This window comes from Symphodus melops (genome assembly GCF_947650265.1).
Source record: "Symphodus melops genome assembly, chromosome: 15".
Taxonomy (NCBI): Eukaryota; Metazoa; Chordata; class Actinopteri; order Labriformes; family Labridae; genus Symphodus; species Symphodus melops.
Window position 1 is genome coordinate 14021889 of NC_136705.1, and position 21979 is coordinate 14043867.

Here is a 21979-nt window from a genome sequence, read left to right on the forward strand (position 1 = left end):
TAGATTGTTGTTTCAACTTTGTTGTAAATCCATGAATAATAATACCAACTGAGTGTTCCTGTCATATAAAAGCCACCCCACCCACAGAAGTGTGAAAAAAAATTACAGACATTTCTTTTAATGACAGATAAAGCTCCTTTAACAACACAGATTATTACAGTTAGTGACCATTAGATGGCAGTATTTCTTTTGAATAATGGAAATGTTGCTAGTTGTATATTAGAGAATTCCAAATCAGAATCAGCTTTATTGACCATGTTTAACACACAAGGAATATAACTTCGGTAGATTTTGCTCTCTAAATACAATGTAAACATTAGATGTATAAACAGGTAATTAAAGACTAATATGTAGATATGTAGAAGACTAAATAAGATAATAGTGCAGTGGTAAGTAGTGCACAATTTTGTGACTAAAATAGTGGTAATGGTGACATGATATCTAACAATATAATTTGAGTGATTGACATTTCTATATATGGCACCCTTTAACAATTTAACAAGTTTTACTTCACTTGATCGATAGTTGCTTTGGCTGTTAGAATCATCTCATTTCAATGTTGTCGGTATTTACAAGAGTTTCAATAGTAGTATAGGCCCATTGCATTGTGATCCTTTTTTTTCTTTGAAGATTAAGAATTGTTAAAAACATAGTGGCCTATCGCTTTTGATGCGTATAGACCATTTTTATTTTAAACAGCGAACTACTGTAAAAAAAATCGTATGTTCTCACTGGCTCACGTGTTTGTTTTCCTTTATTTATCTGACATTGTTGTTTGACCTTTGTATCCTGTTATCTAATGTTTTATTTGATATGAGGAGTCTGTTAGAATTTTCATCACAAAGCCTTTAAAATTGGTTAAAAGCTAAGCGTGACGAGGCCAACGTGCAAGTGAAACAGACCATACTTGTTCTTTTTGCATGTTTTTACATTTTCCTTTATCAATTATTTCCGACGAAGACTGTTCACAGATATCCCTCATTGAAAAAAGAAATAAGGTAAATCAATTCCATAAAGCTCTGTATGGTAGCAAAGGGCTTTTCGTTCATGAAAGGACCTTACTATGATTGGTTGTTTTTAAATGCAGCTGCAGGGTTACTACGGTTCATATTCTTCACTGACAGTGACTGTTAGCTTTCACGCAGAGAGAGAAGACTGCGGGAATGAGGATGTTGGTGAAAAGCGAGTTTTATGCATTAAGATAGCACAGCTGCACGGTCTGGCATTGTGCGCGCGCGTGCGTCTTTTTATTGTTATATCGCCAAACCTCCGGGCAGCAACCGAGTTTCATTGAGGACTGATTGGGGCGACACGGCGACCAATTTCTTGCATTTTTGTGTGCTCTGAAATTCCAATCTTATTTTACCGCAGAAACCGGTTGAAGGAGGTGAACGGGTTCGGGCCTTGACTGGAGGAGCTGCTGCTGTGACGTAGCCGTCAACCAACACACGCATACACCGGCCGCCTATGAGCCTGCTCCAGTCTCAATGTGGGGAAATGACCGCGAGTGACCTCAAAGGAAACACTGCATTTTAGCCACCGCTCACATTTGCATTTTATGATTACATCAAACGTCAATGTTTTAATTTAATATTTTTGGCGTTAGACAAGTAAAATAAGGACAAATAATTAGCTCTATCGTTCAGTCGGTTGACAATCCCTCGACTTGAAAGCAGCGGTGCTAACACCAGCTAGCTGAGCTCAAGCAGTCGGTTCTCTTGTTGCTATCGTTCGGGTTGCAGATGCTAGGCTAAGCTAAGCTAAGGTAGGCTAGGCTAGTTTCTGCCATGGATAAAGCCAAGTCAATGATGGACAAGAAAGGAGCGACAGGACCGTTTCATGTTAACAACGGGCAGAGTCAACGGGGATTTCACGGACACGTCGCGGTAGCCACTAACGGCAGCAGCAGTGCATTAGGTCCGAGCAGCGGAGCCAGCAGCGGACCGTTTGACAGCATGCATCTCCTCCACCACGGGGACGAGGCGGAGTGCAACGGCTCCCCGGCGAAGAGGTGCAGGCTACGGCGTAGAACGGAGTCGGTCCGACGGCACAGACCACGTAAGTGTCAACAAGCTTAAAAACCCTGTCGTAAAATAATGCACATGGTATACTGTGATTGTTTTTTTATGGTGGAGGAGGGAGTTATGTGTGTGATAAGAAAATCGGATGAATGCGACCCTTCACTGTCACAAGAGATCAGCTGAGGTTTGCACAACCCTCCCGTGTCGCAATGACAGTGACAAGCCCTCATGTTTCCTCCTCCGCCCACTGCCTCTATACCTCCTCTTTTTAATATTAATGTTGCTAAATGTTGTGTTTTTAGATCACAATCTTTCCCCTTAACGTTTTTTGACAAGGTTAGCTGGTTTCTTGCTCATGCATTCAGACCTGTCCAATTTCAAGTCTGCCGTCGTCAGGGAGACCCCTCTTGTGTTCACGAGCCCTCAGGTTGCATTTGGTGGCTTCTGATTGGTCGGTTCCCGGTGGTGGAAAAGCTCCTGATAAGTGGGCTTGGCTTGTCTCAGCCAATTGGTATCAGGCCCTTTCCTTCAACAGGCAGGGTGAATGCGCTTGGACCCCGCCCCGTTATTTACCCAGCATTTCGGAAGATGTGACTAAAGATCAGCCTGGGAGAACTGCATTTTTACCGCAGGATGTAGAAAAGTGTAGTTTTTCTTACTGTGTGAAGTCACCAAGTTTCTCCAAGACTGAGAGGCATTCTGATTTTTTTTTTTAATTCCCAAAGGCTTATTTAAAATAGTTATAAATATTTTGTGCTTCTTTTTGTATGCACCAGTGAGCTGATATTCTGCTTTACTATGAAGTTTATAAGTGAGAAGAAACCTGGTAAGTGTGATTTGCTTTGTGTCACCTTGAGTTGAGAAGGTATTAAAACTTTTCATTTGAAGAATCTTTAAACAGATTTTTTTTTTTTTTTTAAAGAGATCTCTCTGTGTAACTTGATGATTGGACTTGATAACAATTAATTGAAGTTATTTCATGATTTTGGTTAATAATGTCACAGTTAAAATATAATGGTCCTAATGTTGCAGTCCCAGTGAGAAACTTGCACTTCTGAAACTTGAAATTAAAGAAAAGTAATTATACTTAGATACATGAACATAACAGGTGTTACTTTTTTTCTGTTTAAATGAAGTTTCTGCAGGCAGCTGTCTGGCCTCCATGGCAATGCATTTCAGCACACTTTCCTCAAAGCTCTTTGTCAAGGCTATTGAGTTGTGTTGTGACTTTCACTGTCATGGTAGGACTTGTTTTTATTCATAGAAGTGTTTGCAGAGCAACCAGCTGAAATAGTAGGGTCATTGCTGCTTAGTCATCCAGTCAGTCTACAAATTATTATGTTAGGGAGAAACAGGCACAGGAATGAGGGTGAGGTTGGGATGTATTTCTTGTTTTTACTCTCAAGGAAATGTGTGTTGTTATGAAGAGCCGGTGCAATCAAGCATTGATAACGTGGAGGGCTGTTGTTCCTTAAAGTTAAATATTATCTTTTTATTGACGTACGATATGATCCTGTAATTACATAACTCTTATTGAGATATTTTAGTTAAACATTTAAAGTTCAAATAAGATTTTAAAGTTTCAACTAAATCCCCCCCAAGTGAACTTTAGGAAATGATTTGGCGCGGTGAGAACGGTAGAAACATTCTGTTTGTGTTAATGTTGTTAAAGAAGCACTTTCCATTTTCCTGCTGTGCTCACTCACTCATTGCATAACTACATGCATTTGTTAGCATTGCTTTTTAATGAGTCTGTGCTTTAGGCTAAATACTCTATGATATCCTCACAAAAGTGTTTGTACGGTTTGGCCAACACTCACTCCGAGTCCAACAGGTTATACCTGTGTGAGACTGTTTAAGCAAAGCTTCTGCCTGCAGTTATTCTTTTACAAATGTTCACTCCACTTTAGCTAATCGAGTGATTTTATGGAGTGCATGTAAACAAGTATTTTGAGTGACTGAATATTAAAATCTGGATGCAGAGTATAACAACAGTTCTGTCATCACCACTTGAAGAAGGTCTCGTACATTTAGCATGTGACGATAGAATATTTCATTTTGTTTTAAAGTATAAAACAGCTCATCTTTGATTTTCCAGTTCAAGTAGAGCGCCAGTTAACATTTTATTTCAGTGTCTGTCATAGAGATAATAGAGTTAGAGCTGCACTGAAGAAATGAAAGGCTTTCTTCATGTAAAAACAAACAAACAGAGATATCCTGAGAGAAACTGTCTGTTCACAAAATTCCTAGACTCTTAGCATAATGTTGTGATTATGGCTGCTCATATTACGGGAGAAGTGTGATGTTTGCCATAAACAGACAGCTAATAGAGCAATGATAAAAGACCGTGTAAAAGACTACACCAGTGCCGGGCCCAGATTATGTAATTAAAGGGACATCTCGTCAGTAAACTTTGAAATGTCCCGTCAGAGCTCCCCTCTTTATGACTGAGTTATCCTTGGATGGAGTCCAACCGTCCTGATAAACCCAGATAACACCCTAAGCCTTTCCCGACGTGGGACGACCCTGGAATGTATTCCCCTCGGGGATGTGATTTTTCACTTTTGTCCCTAGGCTTTTTTTTCTCTCTGCCCGTGGTTATATGTGGACTTGAGCTTTACACTGCATGTGGTACTCTTTGTTTACACCAGATGTAACTTGGCATGCATGTTCATTGATTGTCTACTCCCTTTTATTTTTCACCAGGCTAATTCCCATGCTCCATCACTCTCTGGGGACTGTTGGTCATAATTCTCTCTTTGCGCACCATCTGTGAGAGCGGATGTTACTTATCATTTTGCACATCTTAACTTTCTTTTCCATCCAGAATCACGAGATTCACCTGCTTTTCTTTGAGATGTGTAAAAGTAACCCGGCATTAAGTACTTTTGCGCTCTCCTTGCTCTTTATTTGATGCTTCATGCACGGCAGGAAAAAGTCATTAGTCTCGTACTTCCACACCCCTGGCTCAACAGAAACTGCTCTGTGTTGCACACACTGTTTGCAGTCTTATGGGTGTATGGAGCATGGCATCCCCACCCGACACAGTGGCGTGAAACAGGGGAGTGCTTGTTGTGACGAGTGCTTTAAAGACAGCTGTCATTTGTTGTGTTGGTGTCCCCTTAAAATATAAACGGAAAACTCAGTATTATCAGTAGGCTCCGTTATGATCAGAGTATGAAGATTTTGAGAAATTGAGAATTGAGCAATATTCTATTACTTTGTTTTTCTGTAATTCACATTTAGCTGCAGATAAAAAAAAAACAAAGTCATACGGAAGGAAATGTTTCTTGGAACATTTGTAGTGAGAAATGTTGGCGTGATGCAAGTGTTGAAGGTGTTTCTTTATTAAGTTAAAGAGTATAGAGGTTCTTCAGCTATTGTTAATAACTTTGAATTTATCCAGTTTAAAATGCAGATGTAAGTTGAACCCTGCATTGTCTTTTGTATTCAGACTTCTAACTTGAAGAGACGAGTCTTAATTTACAGCCTCTGGGTCGTCAAGATTGCAGCTGGTTTCAGTCAGCAGGTCTTGCTGCTTTAGTGTCTGTTAAGTAAGTAAAAGAATAACTTGCATGTGGTGATACGAGGTTGGTCATCAGTTCTGCCACGGCTCAGGTCAACGTTCTCAGTCTGTCTGTAGGAAATCCCTGAACGGGGCCCGTTCACTAGTTTCAGTGAGAGTTTTAGGGGGTTTTGGGGAGAAGGGCGTGTGTTTGTGTTTGTTTCAATGATCATGTAAATCAAGAGATGGGGGGAATTGATCAGTCTTCAGCACACCCATAAACGAGCCGAGCTGCCCTCTTCTATGTGAAACTGCATCACTATGAGTGACGTGTCGTCTATCAAAGATTTCACCAGATATGAAAACCTTGGTGATCTACATGGAACCTGGTGTGCAGAGTCTTAGCCTGAAATTCATTCAGTGAAAGCCTTTCTGTTTCACACAACAAAACACACACACACACACACACACACACACACACACACACACACACACCATGTCCGGTGTGAAACATGAGAGTAAAGGTTAAGCAGTAGGACATTTAACAATCCCTGAGATTCTGTTGGACCTTTGAACAGTTGGCATGACAGAAAATAATGTATTTGTGAGAAGTCAAACTGTTGACACACACATACACACATACACACGCACACACACAGACAGACAGAAACCTTTCACCTATATGGATACAAATAACCCCCAAACCCTGCTCCTCGTCATACTGACCTTTGGTTGGTGTATGTCTTCCTTTTAAATAGACACCCAGGATTTGTTGGACGCAGGTGTGAAAACACGATGTGAATTAATTTGGGATTTTCACTTTTTCTGGTGATGATGAATGTCCATAGAGTACTGTAAATAATGCGTTTTAATGTGCGAATGTGAGCTGAAAATAACCCGTAGCACAAAGTAGTCTGGATCCAAAATAATCACCTGCATGTGCAAATAATAAAAAGAGCTACATTGTCACCTTGAAAAAGAGCAATTTAGTTTCTTTAGTTTTACGTCAGGATAACATGAATGTGTTTAAGTCGAGCGTTCGTTTCTAAATGAGACATTTAGAAACGAAAGGCGCCGTACATGCTAACGTTAGCAGTTCTCTGATGGTAGCTGTTTTTGAGCTCATAATATGGTCTGATGTTCTCCGGGTTTCTCTGTCCATTGTCATTGTGACATTTACTTAAACCAGGTAGGAAACAGTAAGACACAATAAGACCATGACAAGCAGGAGCTTGGCGTCATGGCATCAGAGCCGCTGTGTGAATCGGTAATTGAACCAGGAAGACTGAATAGATGTTTTCAGTGTCGCAGTTTGTCAGATGTTCACTTTAATGAAATTTAACGATGACAAGAGGATGTTTTATTTCAGGAACTGAACGTGCCATGCTGTATCAGGAGTGAGAGTGAGGTCACAGCTTGAAAACAAGCCATGATGCGTTCAGATGTGAGAATTAGGAGCCATTCTGATCATGTCCTGGGTTGGGTGGGTGTCTGGGGGTGTTTTTGACTGAGGCACATGACGTACTTTGGCAGGCCTCTGGCATTGATGCTTTCGCTCGCAGCGACACGTGTGATTAAATAAGAAAAGGAGATCATATTTCTGTTTCCACAGTGTTCCTGTTCCGTCTGAGTGGTGATGCCTGTGTGAAATGTTTAGCTGAATCAGCTGACATGACATTGAATTATTTTGTGTTGTGTACTGTCTGTAAACCCATTTTTAAAACGAATGAACTTTATATTAGTTACAGGTGGAAAACGTCATTCGGTAGTAAAATTAAAACTCTCAGCAGGTTCAAGTTGTCAGAAATACATCCGAAGCTACGTTAGCGACAAAACAAATTCAAAGCGCTTCATTCAACCTGTTTTCATGGAAATCGGTTTCTCAGCTGGTGTTTAACGTGATCAGAGGCGGTCAGTAGGTAAGAGGTAACAAATGTTCATCCCAACTTTAAAGGAGGTGATAGGTGACTCCTGTTCAAGGTCACAACATGACACTGAATAAACACTAGTTGTTGTAACGGCAGCAGGGAACAGGAAGAGCACGAGTGAGTCCAGCTTTTATTACAGCTGGACTCACTCACCTAGTGCTACATGTTTATCAACAACACAACACAACACACTGCTGACTCCGACACACTTTCAACTCTTCTTACATATTTGTTCTGGTTATACTGCACAGTCTGGGTTGTTAAAACACAGTAGGCCTGTATGAAACACTGATCAACATTCTCACTATTGTTTTTCCATTTGATGGGCTGAAGGACAAATTAGTAATTATTACTACACCAGGTAAATATTCATGTTGTTCACCCTTTGTGTTTTTAAGTGTTCTTCTCACATCAAAAAAAAAAAATCATGTAAGAGATAGATCTACCGTCTTTCTTCTCCCCTCAAAAGTAGCAACACAATTACAACATGAATACTTGAAGACTGCTGTAAGATGCGCTTGTAATTGGAACCTGAGTGAAGTCATTGTCACAACATGGGTAAAGCAAATGTTTGAAGACTGCATGTTTTCTACCTCTTCAAAGTGTTAAACCTGCTCGTTGGTATTTGGCGAACTGCCAATGCAAATAGAACTTGATCAATGTAGGCGGCTACTAAAAATGGCAACACATAATTTCTCTTGAGTAAAGAACTATTCTGCTGCCAATAGAGTGAATATTTAAAGTACTGAAGGAGTTTGGTTTCGTCTGGTGAAATTGTATATAACATGTTTGAACATTGTATGATAATTTCAAGGAAAACCTGATATGCAGAATTGTTCATCACTAAAATGACTTCATAACTTATCTTTTTTTTTAAATAGCATCTTTCATGATAGCAGCTGTTTTCAATGCAATAAAAAACCATCTTACAGTATCAGCTCCCTTCCATCCAAACGAGTCAATCTTCCTTGAATTGAATTGCACTGATGACGAGACCGAAGGCAAACACAAGATGGCAAAAGACTGAGAGAATGAGAACTAAGAGGTGAAGAAAGGAGAAATGATATGTGGGCACAAGAAAGAGGGTGATGAGGTTGGTGTAGACGGAGGGGCAGAGATGAAGGCTGAAGGAGAGATAGAGATGGACGGTGTGTACAAGAATGTGACTGATGCAGAGAGATGGAGAGGAAACACGAAGAGAAAATAGGAGGCTGAGCAGTGTGTCAGAGACAGATATGGGGGGGGTGTCTGTTTCCATGGCAACTCTGTCTCTTTATGAGCTGTTTTTTTTTTCTTCTTCTTCTTGCCCGTTACACTGGAAGATTTTTTATTTATTTTAGGAGCAGAACCTAATGTTCTACCGAACTAATTATTCCCTCTGTCCATTCCTCTGTGCAGCTTCTTCCATTCAGCACACTGAACAAGAATGAACTAAAGGTTGGATGTTGATACCATCCAGGTGTTGCAGATCAAACTCTGTGAATATATTTTTTTCTCTTAAATATCCCAGTCTTTGTTGAAAACGATGGACTCAAATATCGTGTTATATGTCAGTCAAAATCCCCAAACATGTTCTATGGCCCTGCTGCTAAATTCTTTTTTCTTTCAGCACTCTCTTTTTACTCGGGGCTTTCTATCTTTGTACGAGTCTTTGGCGTCTTTTACACTATGCCATTTAAGGCAAAAGTGGTATATGATTTTCCACAAAGTGCCACAGCTCATGAGGGACTCTGCATGTGTGCTGCCATCGCAAATTACACGTACTCACAGATGGATTTCATTATAATACCGTTAGTGACATGAAATGGTCATCATTTGTTATTTTAACCCAATTATATTTATATAATCGACATTTACTTTGAAAATATTTTATTTCGCAATTATTTTTTTGTATTTTTTTTAACGTCATTTAAAAAAAAAAAAACTAATGATATCTTCTCTCAGTCAAATCCTCATTGATGTTGTTGTCTTGTGTTTGAAGTCAGACTTATCATTCTCGTCCTCCTCTTACAGCCTTCCCCTGGTTCGGTATGGACATCGGTGGCACGTTGGTGAAGTTGGTTTACTTTGAGCCTGTTGATATAACAGCAGAGGAAGAGCAAGAGGAAGTGGAAAACCTCAAGTCCATCCGCCGCTACCTCACCTCAAACGTGGCCTATGGTATGTCCACGCTCAAGAACAAGCACATGTGGTAACAGGAAAGTTGAAGAGTAATTTACAGGAGGATACCAGACGGTCTCTACGTGCATTACATCAGACTGAGTTGTTTCAGCTTTTTTATTTTTTGCTGATCTTCATTGTTTAAACCCAAACCTTTAAAGCCCTGAACAGCAGCAGCACAAACCAAAGTATTTTACTACTTGAAGGAACGTGAACATACATTTTATTTAGAGCCTTTTTTTAACTCCTGAATTCTCCCTCACTCAGGCAAAACGGGTGTCCGTGATGTCCACCTGGAGCTGAGGAACCTGACCATGTGCGGGAGGACGGGAAACCTCCACTTCATCCGCTTCCCGACTCAGGCCATGCCTCGTTTTATCCAGATGGGTCGCGACAAGAACTTCTCCAGCCTTCACACAACTCTCTGTGCCACTGGAGGCGGCGCGTACAAATTTGAGAACGATTTCAGAACGGTGAGTACGTTGACCATATTCACATGGAGGAGATCATCTTCTAATGTCAGAGTGCAACGCTCAAATCCAGCTGTTATTACTTCACGTTTTGCTCATCCCATGAACATGACGAAGCTAAAGGCATTTCAACACGTCATGATTCATCAGAAAGTGAAAAGACAGCTGATGGTGACACATTGAGGGATATTGAGCCATATTAGCATCTCCGTGATAACAAGTTCATGTTAGCATGAAATCAGTTCCTTACAGAACATTGTGGTAGCGTTACACTTAAAGGATAAACTACATTCATAGCTCACAGTAAAGTTATCTAGCTACAACAATGCTAGCTAAGAATTGGTTGAATGCTAATGTAGGCTTATGTAAACCCGTATATGTCACGTTTAGGGTGAATAAAAAAATTGAATCAGTTACTAATAGCTTTGTATCAAACTCTAATATAAGAAATCACTGCGTTTTCACTCATTTTCAGTAACTTAGCTTTAACGTAAACTAGAAATTTTGCGCTTCCTACCTCTGGATTTCCAACTTGAAATGTTGACCATGAGAGATCAATTTTATACGACGATCTTTTCCACAAACAGATTATATTTGGGCACGCCTCGTAGATATGTTTAAAGACTCAATACTTGTATAAAGCTACAGCTATAAGATTTCTGTAAGAGAGGAACACAAGAACTCTTAAAGTCCTCGTGTTTCTAACTGTATTCTAATGAATGTGTAAAACGGTGCCAGGTGAACACTGAAAGAGTTTTTCAAACACACGATGGCAGACACAAGACAATGTCTTTATGAAGAAGTGTTTGAAAGGCACATATTGGTGCATAAAGATCACCAAAATGACCCCCAGACTCTTCTTACCTGATGATGCCAGTTATTAAGTGGCAGGAAACGAAGTGATGAATGTCATTAACAAACAGGTTCATTTAAGAGATCATGCATTTCTTCTCCATTGAAAGCCTATCTGTCTACTCGAGGTCATTGACCCTCTCTGCAGTACAGTGTGATCAATGGGCTCTCTCTGGGCTCTGCAGCATGTGCACAGAGTTTGCACAGCTTGTCCACACTAGTCTTTAAGTGCTTTATAACACGGACAAATCAATTCCTCCGAGGAACAGGATTTTTTTTTTTTTTTTTTTTTTGGACCTTCAATCATCTTTGCACTTTTCAAATCCCCTGTTAGTGTTCAGCAGTTAAAACGAACCCCCCTCAGTATTTTAACCTCCACTTGTGCCGCAGATGGCCGACCTGGAGCTGCTGAAGCTTGACGAGCTGGACTGCCTCATCCGCGGCCTGCTGTTTGTCGACCGGGTGAGCTTCAATGGACACCAAGAGTGCTACTACTTCCAGAACCCATCGGACACCCAGAGCTGCGTGAAGAAGCCCTGCACCCTGGACAACCCCTTCCCCATGCTGCTGGTCAACATCGGCTCTGGGGTCTCCATACTGGCCGTGTATTCAGAGAACAACTACAAACGCGTGACTGGAACCAGGTGAGGAGGAAGGACAACTTTGTACTAAAAATGTCTGATGTCAGATTGAATTAAGTAGATTTTCACACAGCAGTAAGTCCGATGGTCTGCTGAAGGGAATCCGTAGAGAGAAAAAAAGATGACGAACTACCGTTAGTAATGAGGTGACCGATCTATTAAAAAGAACAGCAGTCAGGAATGACTCATTAGATCAGAGCTGATCTGTGGCAGACAAAGAGAGTGAACAGTTTGATGTAATGCTGAAAAAAAAAAAAACCTTTACAAGGAAATAAATGATACTGTAAGTGGGGAAAAAGAGAAAAAGGTGGACAGAGACATGCAGAAAGACCAAGAGGCAGCAGAGAGAGAATTTTGTTTCTTAACATAGTTTTAATGTGTAAAAACAATATACCAACCAAAATGTGCTTGGTTTTTTTTTTTTTTTTTTTTTTTTTTTTTGAGAGAGAGACAATGTTAGGATATCGTCTAGTATTCACCTTTTCAGTCTTATTCACTGTAAGAAGAGTTGATTTGTAATGTTGAGGATGATGGTTCTTTCCCCCGTGAAAAAGGCAAACTATTTTTAAAGAACCTGTGAGACAGGTCTGGATTGTCTTCACATCTGTTAAATAGCATGTCCGTGCCAACATGAATACAGCTACATGCCAATCCTGCAAAAGACCGGATGCCAAGCGTTTCTTAATCTAGTTAGACTGCACCTGTAAGATTATTGTATTTTTTCTTTAGTGGGTGTGAGGCTAAATGTGGAGGCTGCTTTTGTCAGCTGTTCAATTGATCGTGTGTAGAATAGAATGCCTTTATTGTCATTATAGAAATAATACAATGAGATTACTTGGCTTCACCTTAAAGTGCACACTGCACACAGCTAAAAACAAAAGACGACAACAAAAAGAAAAAAGAGTGACTCTTGTTAACGGAAGGTGGGATATGTGTGGTAGGACTCATGTACAGTTTGCAGCATACTAAAATGAAATGGATAAACAGACGCAGATCAGTGCGTGTGTTCTGGTATGTTTGGGGTTTCAATTTTTAAATGCCTTGCTTCAGTTTTGACCTGTGGCATGTTGATCAAGCAAAAGTATACAGGGCCATCACTACACACACACACACACACACACACACACACACACACACACACACACACAGCTGCTAAAAGAAGTGACAGCTGATATTGATACGTTTATAATAATAATAATAATAATATATCTCTGTCTTTCAGTCTCGGAGGCGGTACGTTCCTGGGTCTTTGCTGTCTGCTGACAGGCTGCGAGACGTTCGAGGAGGCGTTGGAAATGGCCAGCAAAGGCGACTCTACCAACGTGGACAAACTGGTGAAAGATATCTACGGAGGGGACTACGAGCGCTTCGGCCTGCAGGGCTCCGCCGTCGCATCGAGGTAAGCACGAAGAGGGATTAGTCGACCTGAAAGTCCAAAATACTACTACAGCTCACCGAACCATTGGTAACAGTTTTAATCACACTGAGCAACTCCTCCACTTATTGAATGGTAAGATGTATAATGACTTCTGTAAGAGTGGATTAAAATAACTGAATAAACAAATCATTTCTAGAAAACAGACAAACTGGTTAAACATGTCTTTGTCCATAGTTTCTTTCTATCAACTGTGTTGAACAATTCTTAACAGACACAATACTCCTGACCATTGGTGTAATAAAACACATTTGTTTGCACAATAATTTGTTACTTTTTTTTCTGTGTTAGTGACAATAATCAAAGCATAATAACTGCAAGGCAGGCAATAAAGAACTTAAGTCCCTCCTCTTTAGGTGGACCAACAGAGCACAGTATTTAAAGAACAACAAAAACCTCTACAATATTTTCTTGCTCCTGTTTGAATTGTGCAATGAATCACATGTAATGAATTATTCTGAATGACTTGAAAGGGTTTAACTCGCATGTGGATGTAGAGCTGTTAAATCCTTTTTTTTTTTGTACCTGAAGGTTGCTCGTTCACACTCCCAAACGCGACAGAAAGGCAGAAGACACACACACACAAACACCAGCTAAGGCTGTTATGACACAATAGCTGACTGGTAGTGTTAAGCAGAAAGGACACACAAACCAAACACACACACGATCCCTGACGTCCTCGGGCCTTCACTTACTAATCTTGGTTTAGTGTGTACCCAGTAAACCTGCAGCTCTGTGTGCAAAGGTTGTACCATAAGGAAAAAGGGATTTTATTGAGTTGGTACTTTACCATTCTTTTTTCTTTTTTTTAACGTGATGTTCCATTGTAACATTTGCTGAAACACAACACTGATTAACAAACAGAACTTGTTTACTGTTGTTCTGAAGGTCATTGTGACATTACCAGAGGTGCAAGTTCCGTGCTGTTTTCTCTTATCATCTCCCTCTGATTTGATAAAAGGTCAATGAACTTTAAATAATACCAAGTATGAAAGTGTGTCTTCCTATGTAGTTAACAGGAACATTTATAAAAGATAATTTTAGCTTAATCTTTTTTTTTTTCCAGTTTTGGTCACATGATGAGCAAAGAGAAGCGAGACAGCATCAGCAAAGAAGACCTGGCCAGAGCCACACTGGTCACCATTACTAATAACATAGGATCCATAGCAAGGATGTGTGCGGTCAATGAGGTATACACACACAAACACACACACACAGACACTGTGTAACATACAATATTGGGAATGTGGGATTTATGCCACAACGCGAGTGATACCTGCCACTCTCACCAGTAACCATAGTTACCGGTGAGTTAAAGCTGTTCATTTGTAAAACGTGCGTGGGTTATAATATCAGGTCAATGGCACTGCATACCCCAGCTTGAATGCTTGGTGTTTTTCAACCACAGAGTAAATTTAAGTGGACCAGTAGAAAAAAGTCCTCCAATCCTATCAGTGAAAGTACAGCCAATCACAGGCGGTCCCTGGCTGTGCTGGTCAACATGACGAAGTATACTTGAGTTTAAAACAATACGACTTCACTAGAGCTACTGTAGCCCCAGAGGGTCAATCTTGAAAACACAGCTACGTGTAAAACTGTAAATGCCTGTTTGGGATCACGTCACACATTTTTTGGTTCAGTAGATAACCTTAGACATAACAGTATGACTTTTATTTTGTCTAAAGGATGTTACAGTTTGTAAGGTTTAACTCACTGTTAGGGCAACCCAACACGATGTTCCTCATCTGCTCGCAGCTTGCAGCTGACGCTTATTTAAAATTGGACTTTATTGATGGTGAGTATCTGCCTATTGGCACCACACTGAAATTATTGGATGCGTGACAAACATAACACAGACAACCAAACAACGTGTATTGTTATGGTTTATGCACTGAAATCAAGGAACAAATCGTTTTAAAGAAACACAAATGGATTAACTGCTAAAGCTGGATTTGGGATTTGTGCGTTTTTTTTCTCCTGCGGAGCAAGGGATCATCAGAGTGTTTCTGTGTGCTGTGAGCTTCTTTACAGTGTTGCCTTGTGGCATGGCGATCAAGCAGCATTGTACAGGGCTATCACTACACACAGAGCTGCAGCACACGCACGGAAAGAAGTGACAGCTGGTGATGATGGTATCAGAAAAATGTATCAATCTGCCACATTTCGTCTTTTATCGGTTTTAGCGGTTTAGTGGATTAATGGGGCAGAAAACAAAACATGGAAGACATCTGGATCAACAGCTCTACATACCTGCTCTGTGGAAAAGCCAAACTATACTTTGACCCTTGAAATAAAATTGAATTTGGTTTACAAGAGGCATCAGTGAGCACTTAGAGTCAAAACTAAACTTCTCCTCTGAGATCAGGAGCAGACGTCCGTCCTGCAGGGTTAATGACCTGATGAGTGCGTATAGATAAGTCACTCACTCATTATATAAAAACATGGCTGTACTTGTCTAGCCAAGCCGCAACACACACACACACACACACACACACACACACACACACACACACACACACACACACACACACACACACACACACACACACACACACACACACACACACACACACACACACACAGGAAAACAAAGTTCACATAAAGAGCTATCAAATTGCATAACGCAGTTTACAGCATGAAGGTAACGTCGGCCTCTTCCAGTCATCTTCACAGAGAACTACCTCTCGACAATACTTCCCCAGTCCACACTGTACAAAGCGTTTCCTGATTCTTAATCCAGATGACGTTAAATCTTCATTGTCAAACAGATGACAAAAACTCTTTCAACCTCATTCTTTTCTTCCTTGAATACCAAAACTGGGATGGAGTCCAAGAGGCCGCCACTGTCTCCCTCCTTTGACAATTTCACTGTCACAAACACTGAAAACGTCACACCGAACGCTGTCATCCATTACAATATCAGTATATTGCCATAAAACACAAAACTTTTGATTTAAAAACATTTCTGCCTATATAGTCATGTTGACTGTTTTTCAGTTTTGAGTTAGCTAACACAGCGAGTCAGCAAATAGTTACTAATTATCAACATGGTAAGGACCGTTGAGAAGTTATTACAAAGAAAGATCTGTAGCACACGTTCCTCATGGTTCTCCCTCAGACAACAACAGCAACATAATCAAAGCAGAAATGAAATTTTAAAAAATGTAAATAAAGTTAGCATCACAAATATCGATATCAGTACAGCAGAATAATAGTGATAGGCGATTAGAGAGTATAGTGCATGTGCAGTATACACAGTTTGGTTTACAACATGAGTGCTTCCAGGTAAGCAGTCTGTCAGCTCTACAGCGCCATCATGTGGTGTGGAGGAGGTGTTGATGTGCTTAAAGGGCAGATTAAAACATCCATTTTAAAGCGCCATGAGGAGGCATTGACAGTGTTTGTCTCGTACACCTCATGCGATGATGAGCTGTGCGGAGCCACGTTTTAACATTTCGTTCCACCTTTTCTCTTTCTTCCAAAGTGTTTTACTTTTTAGATGTGTTGTCAAATGTAACCCCACACGAGCTGGCTTCTTCTGTCTGACATCTTCCCTCGATCGCTCTCTATCTCTCGCCGTTTGTAGAAAATCGAGCGCGTGGTGTTTGTGGGGAACTTCCTTCGTATCAACACAGTGTCCACAAAGCTGCTCGCCTATGCCATGGACTTCTGGTCTAAAGGACAATTGAGGGCCCTCTTCCTGGAACACGAGGTGAGCAAGACAAAACTAGAACAGGTTCAAAACAGATGTGGACCTAAGGTCAAAAGCCTTAACCGTTTGGTGTGTGTGTGTGTGTGTGTGTGTGTGTGTGTGTGTTTGCACCAGGGGTATTTTGGAGCCGTTGGGGCGCTGATGGAGCTGCTCAAGACCACTGAGGACCCATGAAGGAGGTCTTGTCATGACATCATCAGCTCTCGCCAAGACGATGTCATCCAACCCTTGTACGCTCTGATGTCATCAACTTTCAACGCTGCTGAGTGGTCCCGTTCAAACAGGGCCGCTAAAGGAACACTAAGAGATGAACACAGAAACTGAAAAAAAGCCATTTAATAATTTAACTCTTGTAAATAGTTAATAACCTCTAACATTTATCTTCTAAATCTCCTACATTTCCCAGAGTTCCCCCTATTATAGAGGTTTAATATTTTAGTCTTTAATTTATGGTTTCCTGTAATTACCTCTGTTGTTTCCTGTAACTGGGCCGGGGCTCAGGAGGTGCAGAGGATTTTAGTGGGGGGGGTTTTTGTTTTGTTTTGTAACTTTGTGTGAAAAGCTACTGTAGCATTAAGGCGGCTGCGATGCCTTGGTGACTGTGCAACAATATTAGGACAGGATGTCTGCACAGAGAAGAGCTGAGAAACAGTCCAACGAAAAGGTTTTTATGTTCCCAAGGCATTTTGTTGCACAGAAAGTTGCCCACCACGCTGCAGTGTTACAGAGTGCACTGAAGCCGAACCCTGTTGTGGTTGGTACAAACTCTGCGTCCTTCAGATCAGACAGAAGGTTTTTACTCTTTTGTTGCTCCGCTGCACATGGCCTTTTGCTTTTTCGTTTTGTGTCTCCTCCGTTTGCCAACATGAAATCAACAACACTATTACACCAACACATACAGTGCATACCAAGCTGACCTGCTGAGTTTAGATTTAGATTAAGGGACCAAGTCTTCCAACAGAAAGCTTTGTCTGCAGCTCATTTCTGTTGACTGGCATCACCACACTTCAGTCCAGTCGGGTCACCCTTCCCGGACTCTGTGTGAATTACACATCAGCAGGTCAGAGGCCTTCTTTCCTCCCCCTTTAGCTCCATTTCCACCCTGCTGCCTTGTTTGGATGATGCAGTGTGATTTAGCTCACGTAAAAACCGCATAAATCATAGCATTTAAAAGGTTTAGCTCTTCGGCTGTAGAAGCAAATGTAGAACATGGTGACACCTTTTTCGGGGGGGCAATAGAGACCAAGATGGTTCATTGAGATTGTGATTAGTCTTCTGTATTTCTTTGATTCTGTACCCTTTGATGACCTCTGATATCACTCTTACAATTAACTAGATTATTGTTAACACAATAAGATCTCTAAATTGCAACTTCATCATTCATTCACATTCTCTGCATTATATAACTATAGGATCATAGCTGTTGCGCCCCCCCCCCCCCCCCCCCCCCCCCCCCAAAAAAAAAAAAAAAAGACCTGGACCTTTCAGAGCCTTTCATCTCAGTTTAATGTCAAGCAGCTGAACTATGAAACTGGGACGATGAGGTGTCAAAATTACGCCACTGTCCTACATGCCTTTACTCGCCTGCAGAGAGACTGCGCTCTTCCTCTTCTTTTTTTGAATCCCACTTTTCTGTTTTTCACCTCCATCATGCAGTCTTTTTCAATCAAGTCTAAACCCTTCAGACAGTTGAATATTATGCAAGTCCATTGACATTCTCGAGAGCCAACATCTCCTCTTCACCATGTCATGTACCCATGGACTTTGCCCAAACACGTTTTCCAAATCTGCAGTTTGTTTTCATTAGTTTATCGTGGAAAAAGATCAAAAGGACAGTTTTGGCCACGTCGTTTCTAGTGACTTAAATTGCACTAACCTTTTACTTAAAAGTTGTGCACCATTTGATCCAATACAATTAGCAATTGACAAACTAAGAGTAGATTAGATAATGATCCAATCTTCATTTTAATATAGAGTCCTATTAGAATGAACAAGTGAGTGTTGGTCTACTTTGCAGACCATCAGCTTTACCCGTAAGAATGCAAACACTTGGTCCAGTGTGACGAGTTTGACATTTTGAAATCTTTCCTCTAATGATCGATGTGTTCACTGCAGCTTGTTTTCAGTTGAGACACTGCACACTTCTTTCTTTTTGAGTGTTTTTTTTTTTTTTTTTTTTTTTGCCTTGTCCCAAGTCATATTTGGATGATGAGAGCGGCCTCCAGCCTTCAGATGCCACTCGGTCACAAGCCCATAAGTTGCCTTCACTGTGTGTTCGTCTGTTTACATCGTGTTAGTGCCCTTCACTCTCCTGTATGGATTCATTCTTCACTTAACTCAACTTCACCTCAGTGTTTTTGAAAAGTCATGCTAGCAGAAACCTCTTTTTGAAATGCTTCTTTTGTGAAATACAGAACTGGAATTTTGACCGATTTGGGTTTTTCTACCATTTCTTCTTATTTTTTTGTGCGGGAGTGGGAACAGTTTCATAAAACACAATGTCCTTTTAATTGTTTTTAATCCTTGTTTGTTGGCCAGTAGAACGCTTGTACAAGTGATTTCACCCTGTGGTTTTGAAAAATATTGTACTGAATTTCTTCTCATGTTTTGATTTGTGTTTTGTTGGCACAAGAGAACCAGTGTGATTGTTTTCTTTAATGTAAACCCTTTGCTTTTCGTGCTCTGTCAGGCTGAACAGGATTTGCAGCAATTGAGGCCGGGGGACCAGAGTCTCACTGCAAGTTTGACCTTTTTAACCCCTGACATCACTTTCCCCGACAACCTACATAGTTAGTATTCATGGAAGCCAGTTTGAAGATTGTACAGCTATTTATCATGATGTCCAGTCCAAGTGTCAGCATTAGAACTTTATTGTAAACAAAGATGTGAAGACATACAGGGGAAAAAGATGATTCTCTAATGAGGGTTTTTTTTTAGTGAACCTGCATGTCTCTAGTGTAAATCTGTTCAGACAGTTTAAAAGGTTCAAATGTTACTGTTGCAGCTTCAGTGTTTGACTGCACTCATGACGCCCAACGTTCAAAGGCAATGTCTTATCTTGCAATGACATTTTTATTGTGCTTTGTCTTTCTAAAAAGGGTGTTTTACACATCTTCCTTAACCACAGCCCAAACTCAGTATGAAGTAAGAATATGGTCATTTCAATGATGGATTTGGAGTTTTGGATTCCTTCCCCTTTTATCATTGGTACGTGTTTCTCTAAGACTGGAGCTTTGGCTAAAAGCATGAAAACCTTATGGCAAATGTTCTGCCATCCACAATGAACTTTAACCACCAGGCTATGCAGTAACTCACTCACCCATGGATCTCTCTCTCTCTCTCCCTTTTCAACAAACTCACCTCTCCTCTTCAGCTCCCAGAGTGTAACTAGTTTGTAAATGTTTTGGAAAGAATATGCAACCCTGAGAGTTTTACCCTCCAAGGAATCCTGTTTGAATCTTGATGGAGAGAGTTTCTCCTCCCGATGTTTGTCCTGCTGATTTACTTGTTAACTCGTGTTTAAGGTGGATGATCACAACAGGATGTTTAACGCAAACGTATGCACCGATATGAACGTCTCAAGTGTGTTTTCTTCAGTCACACTTCCGATGTATATACTGTGGCACTGCAGTGTTGCCTCATTCAACATACAGTCGCTTTACAGTCATCCAAACTGTGAATACTGTAGGATGAATCCTGCTTGATAAGAAATACACTGGAGCCCTGTGACAATTATAAAATGTCTTATACCAGTCACACCACCTCTTGACTTTGCGCTTGTCAAACAGTTTTCAGGATTTCCTCCGAGGTTCTTGGTGTGGTCAAACATCCTATTGTGTGAAACACATCCAGCCTTTCAACTGTCTTCTGGACTGCTTAAATGGCAGGACAGACCCTTTTTTCCTCCTTGTGTATTTGACTGTACAGAGATTTTGTAAATATTACTATGATATATTCTACACCAGCAATCTGTCTGTTGATGAAGTTGTTTCAACTGTTCAGAGCAAAGTTTCCCAAACACGGCTCAGCACTTCATTTAAAAAAAAAATCCAAATGCAGGCAAAAGACGGATTTAGACAAACCACTTTCCTCTGCAGCTCCATCACCTTGATGACTACTTTATCAGAGCTGTAATTGTTAGTGTTTGCTAATACTTCTAGGAGTTTTGTTTAACCTGATTGTTGTAAGGACTCGATAAATGTCTCTTCTTTGAATGTCTGTCTTGCATTACTGTAAGCCTACATGTGGTAATTCCATGAATCAGTAGTTTGACATTTATTATCACTTCAGTATCATTTTCTTAATTCCATTCAGGTCCCTTTATCTTTGATTAGGAAATAATCATGCTAAATATGTCATACTTACTCTGCATGGTGATTAGAACTAATTGGGAATTTGGTGAAGTTGAATTAGACCTGTTTTAACTTTTAAGTGTTATTGTGCTAATGGTCTCAGTGACCCCAGTCCAGGTGTTGGTTTCTGTCCACACAAGTTTAGTGCCGGTTGCTCACATCAGCTCCTCTGTGATCCGGATCCAGATGTGATGGTTTTGGGAAGTCCAGTGCTGGTTGTTGGTTAGCTTTGCTTCTGCTGTTTTTAAATCTGGTTTAAAAAAAAGAAGGGTTACAAAGAGAGAGAAAAAGACAATGTCTCCCTGCCTTGTGCAATCTGTATGTACTGAAGTGATTTTTTTTTTCTTTCTAAAAGGAATTAAACTAAAACTGGATGTGTTCGGGATGTTTCCTTACTCAGCCATGCCTGTGTGTATTTTTGTGTACTGCCATTGAAGTGGGTGGGGATGTAGCAAATCATTTTGCGTCTACAAATGATGTTAACGCCTTGCATCAAATGAATATGTATAGTCTATGATCAAAACGTGAAAAAGAAAGGAAGATGTATATGCTGTCATCAGAAGCTTTATTAAATGAGATACTCAAAGGTGAGTAGCATTAACGTGTTTACATTTTCTTTTACATGATAGGTGGGACAACAGGTTGCTTTTGAACACATTTCCACTACAGACTTGAAGTTAACTGAAAGTTTAAGATAGGTTAGGGTGAGTCTTTAATCTTACAATTATTTAATAATCCGAGAATCTCGGATTCTAAAAATGTAATAACGAATATAGAGAGAAGAAATCCAACAGAGAACCAACTTAATATAACTTATCTTTATCAGTGGATGTACATTGTTTTAAAAGTGGTAATTTAAGGGCACGAGACTAAACGGACGATATTATGTAGTCTAATGTAGCA

General features: G+C 40.4%; 1 protein-coding gene across 1 annotated transcript; it reads left to right on the plus strand.

The window, feature by feature from the left end:
- The first annotated feature begins 1112 nt into the window (after positions 1 to 1112).
- On the plus strand, positions 1113 to 21475 carry pank1a (pantothenate kinase 1a). The gene is made up of 8 exons (XM_079362644.1): positions 1113 to 2058; positions 9468 to 9614; positions 9882 to 10087; positions 11327 to 11580; positions 12800 to 12976; positions 14079 to 14202; positions 16599 to 16724; positions 16839 to 21475. Exons 1-8 carry the CDS (start codon positions 1788 to 1790, stop codon positions 16896 to 16898), a joined length of 1365 nt encoding a protein of 454 aa, XP_079218770.1. The 5' UTR covers positions 1113 to 1787; the 3' UTR covers positions 16899 to 21475.
- The last annotated feature ends 504 nt before the right edge of the window (positions 21476 to 21979 follow it).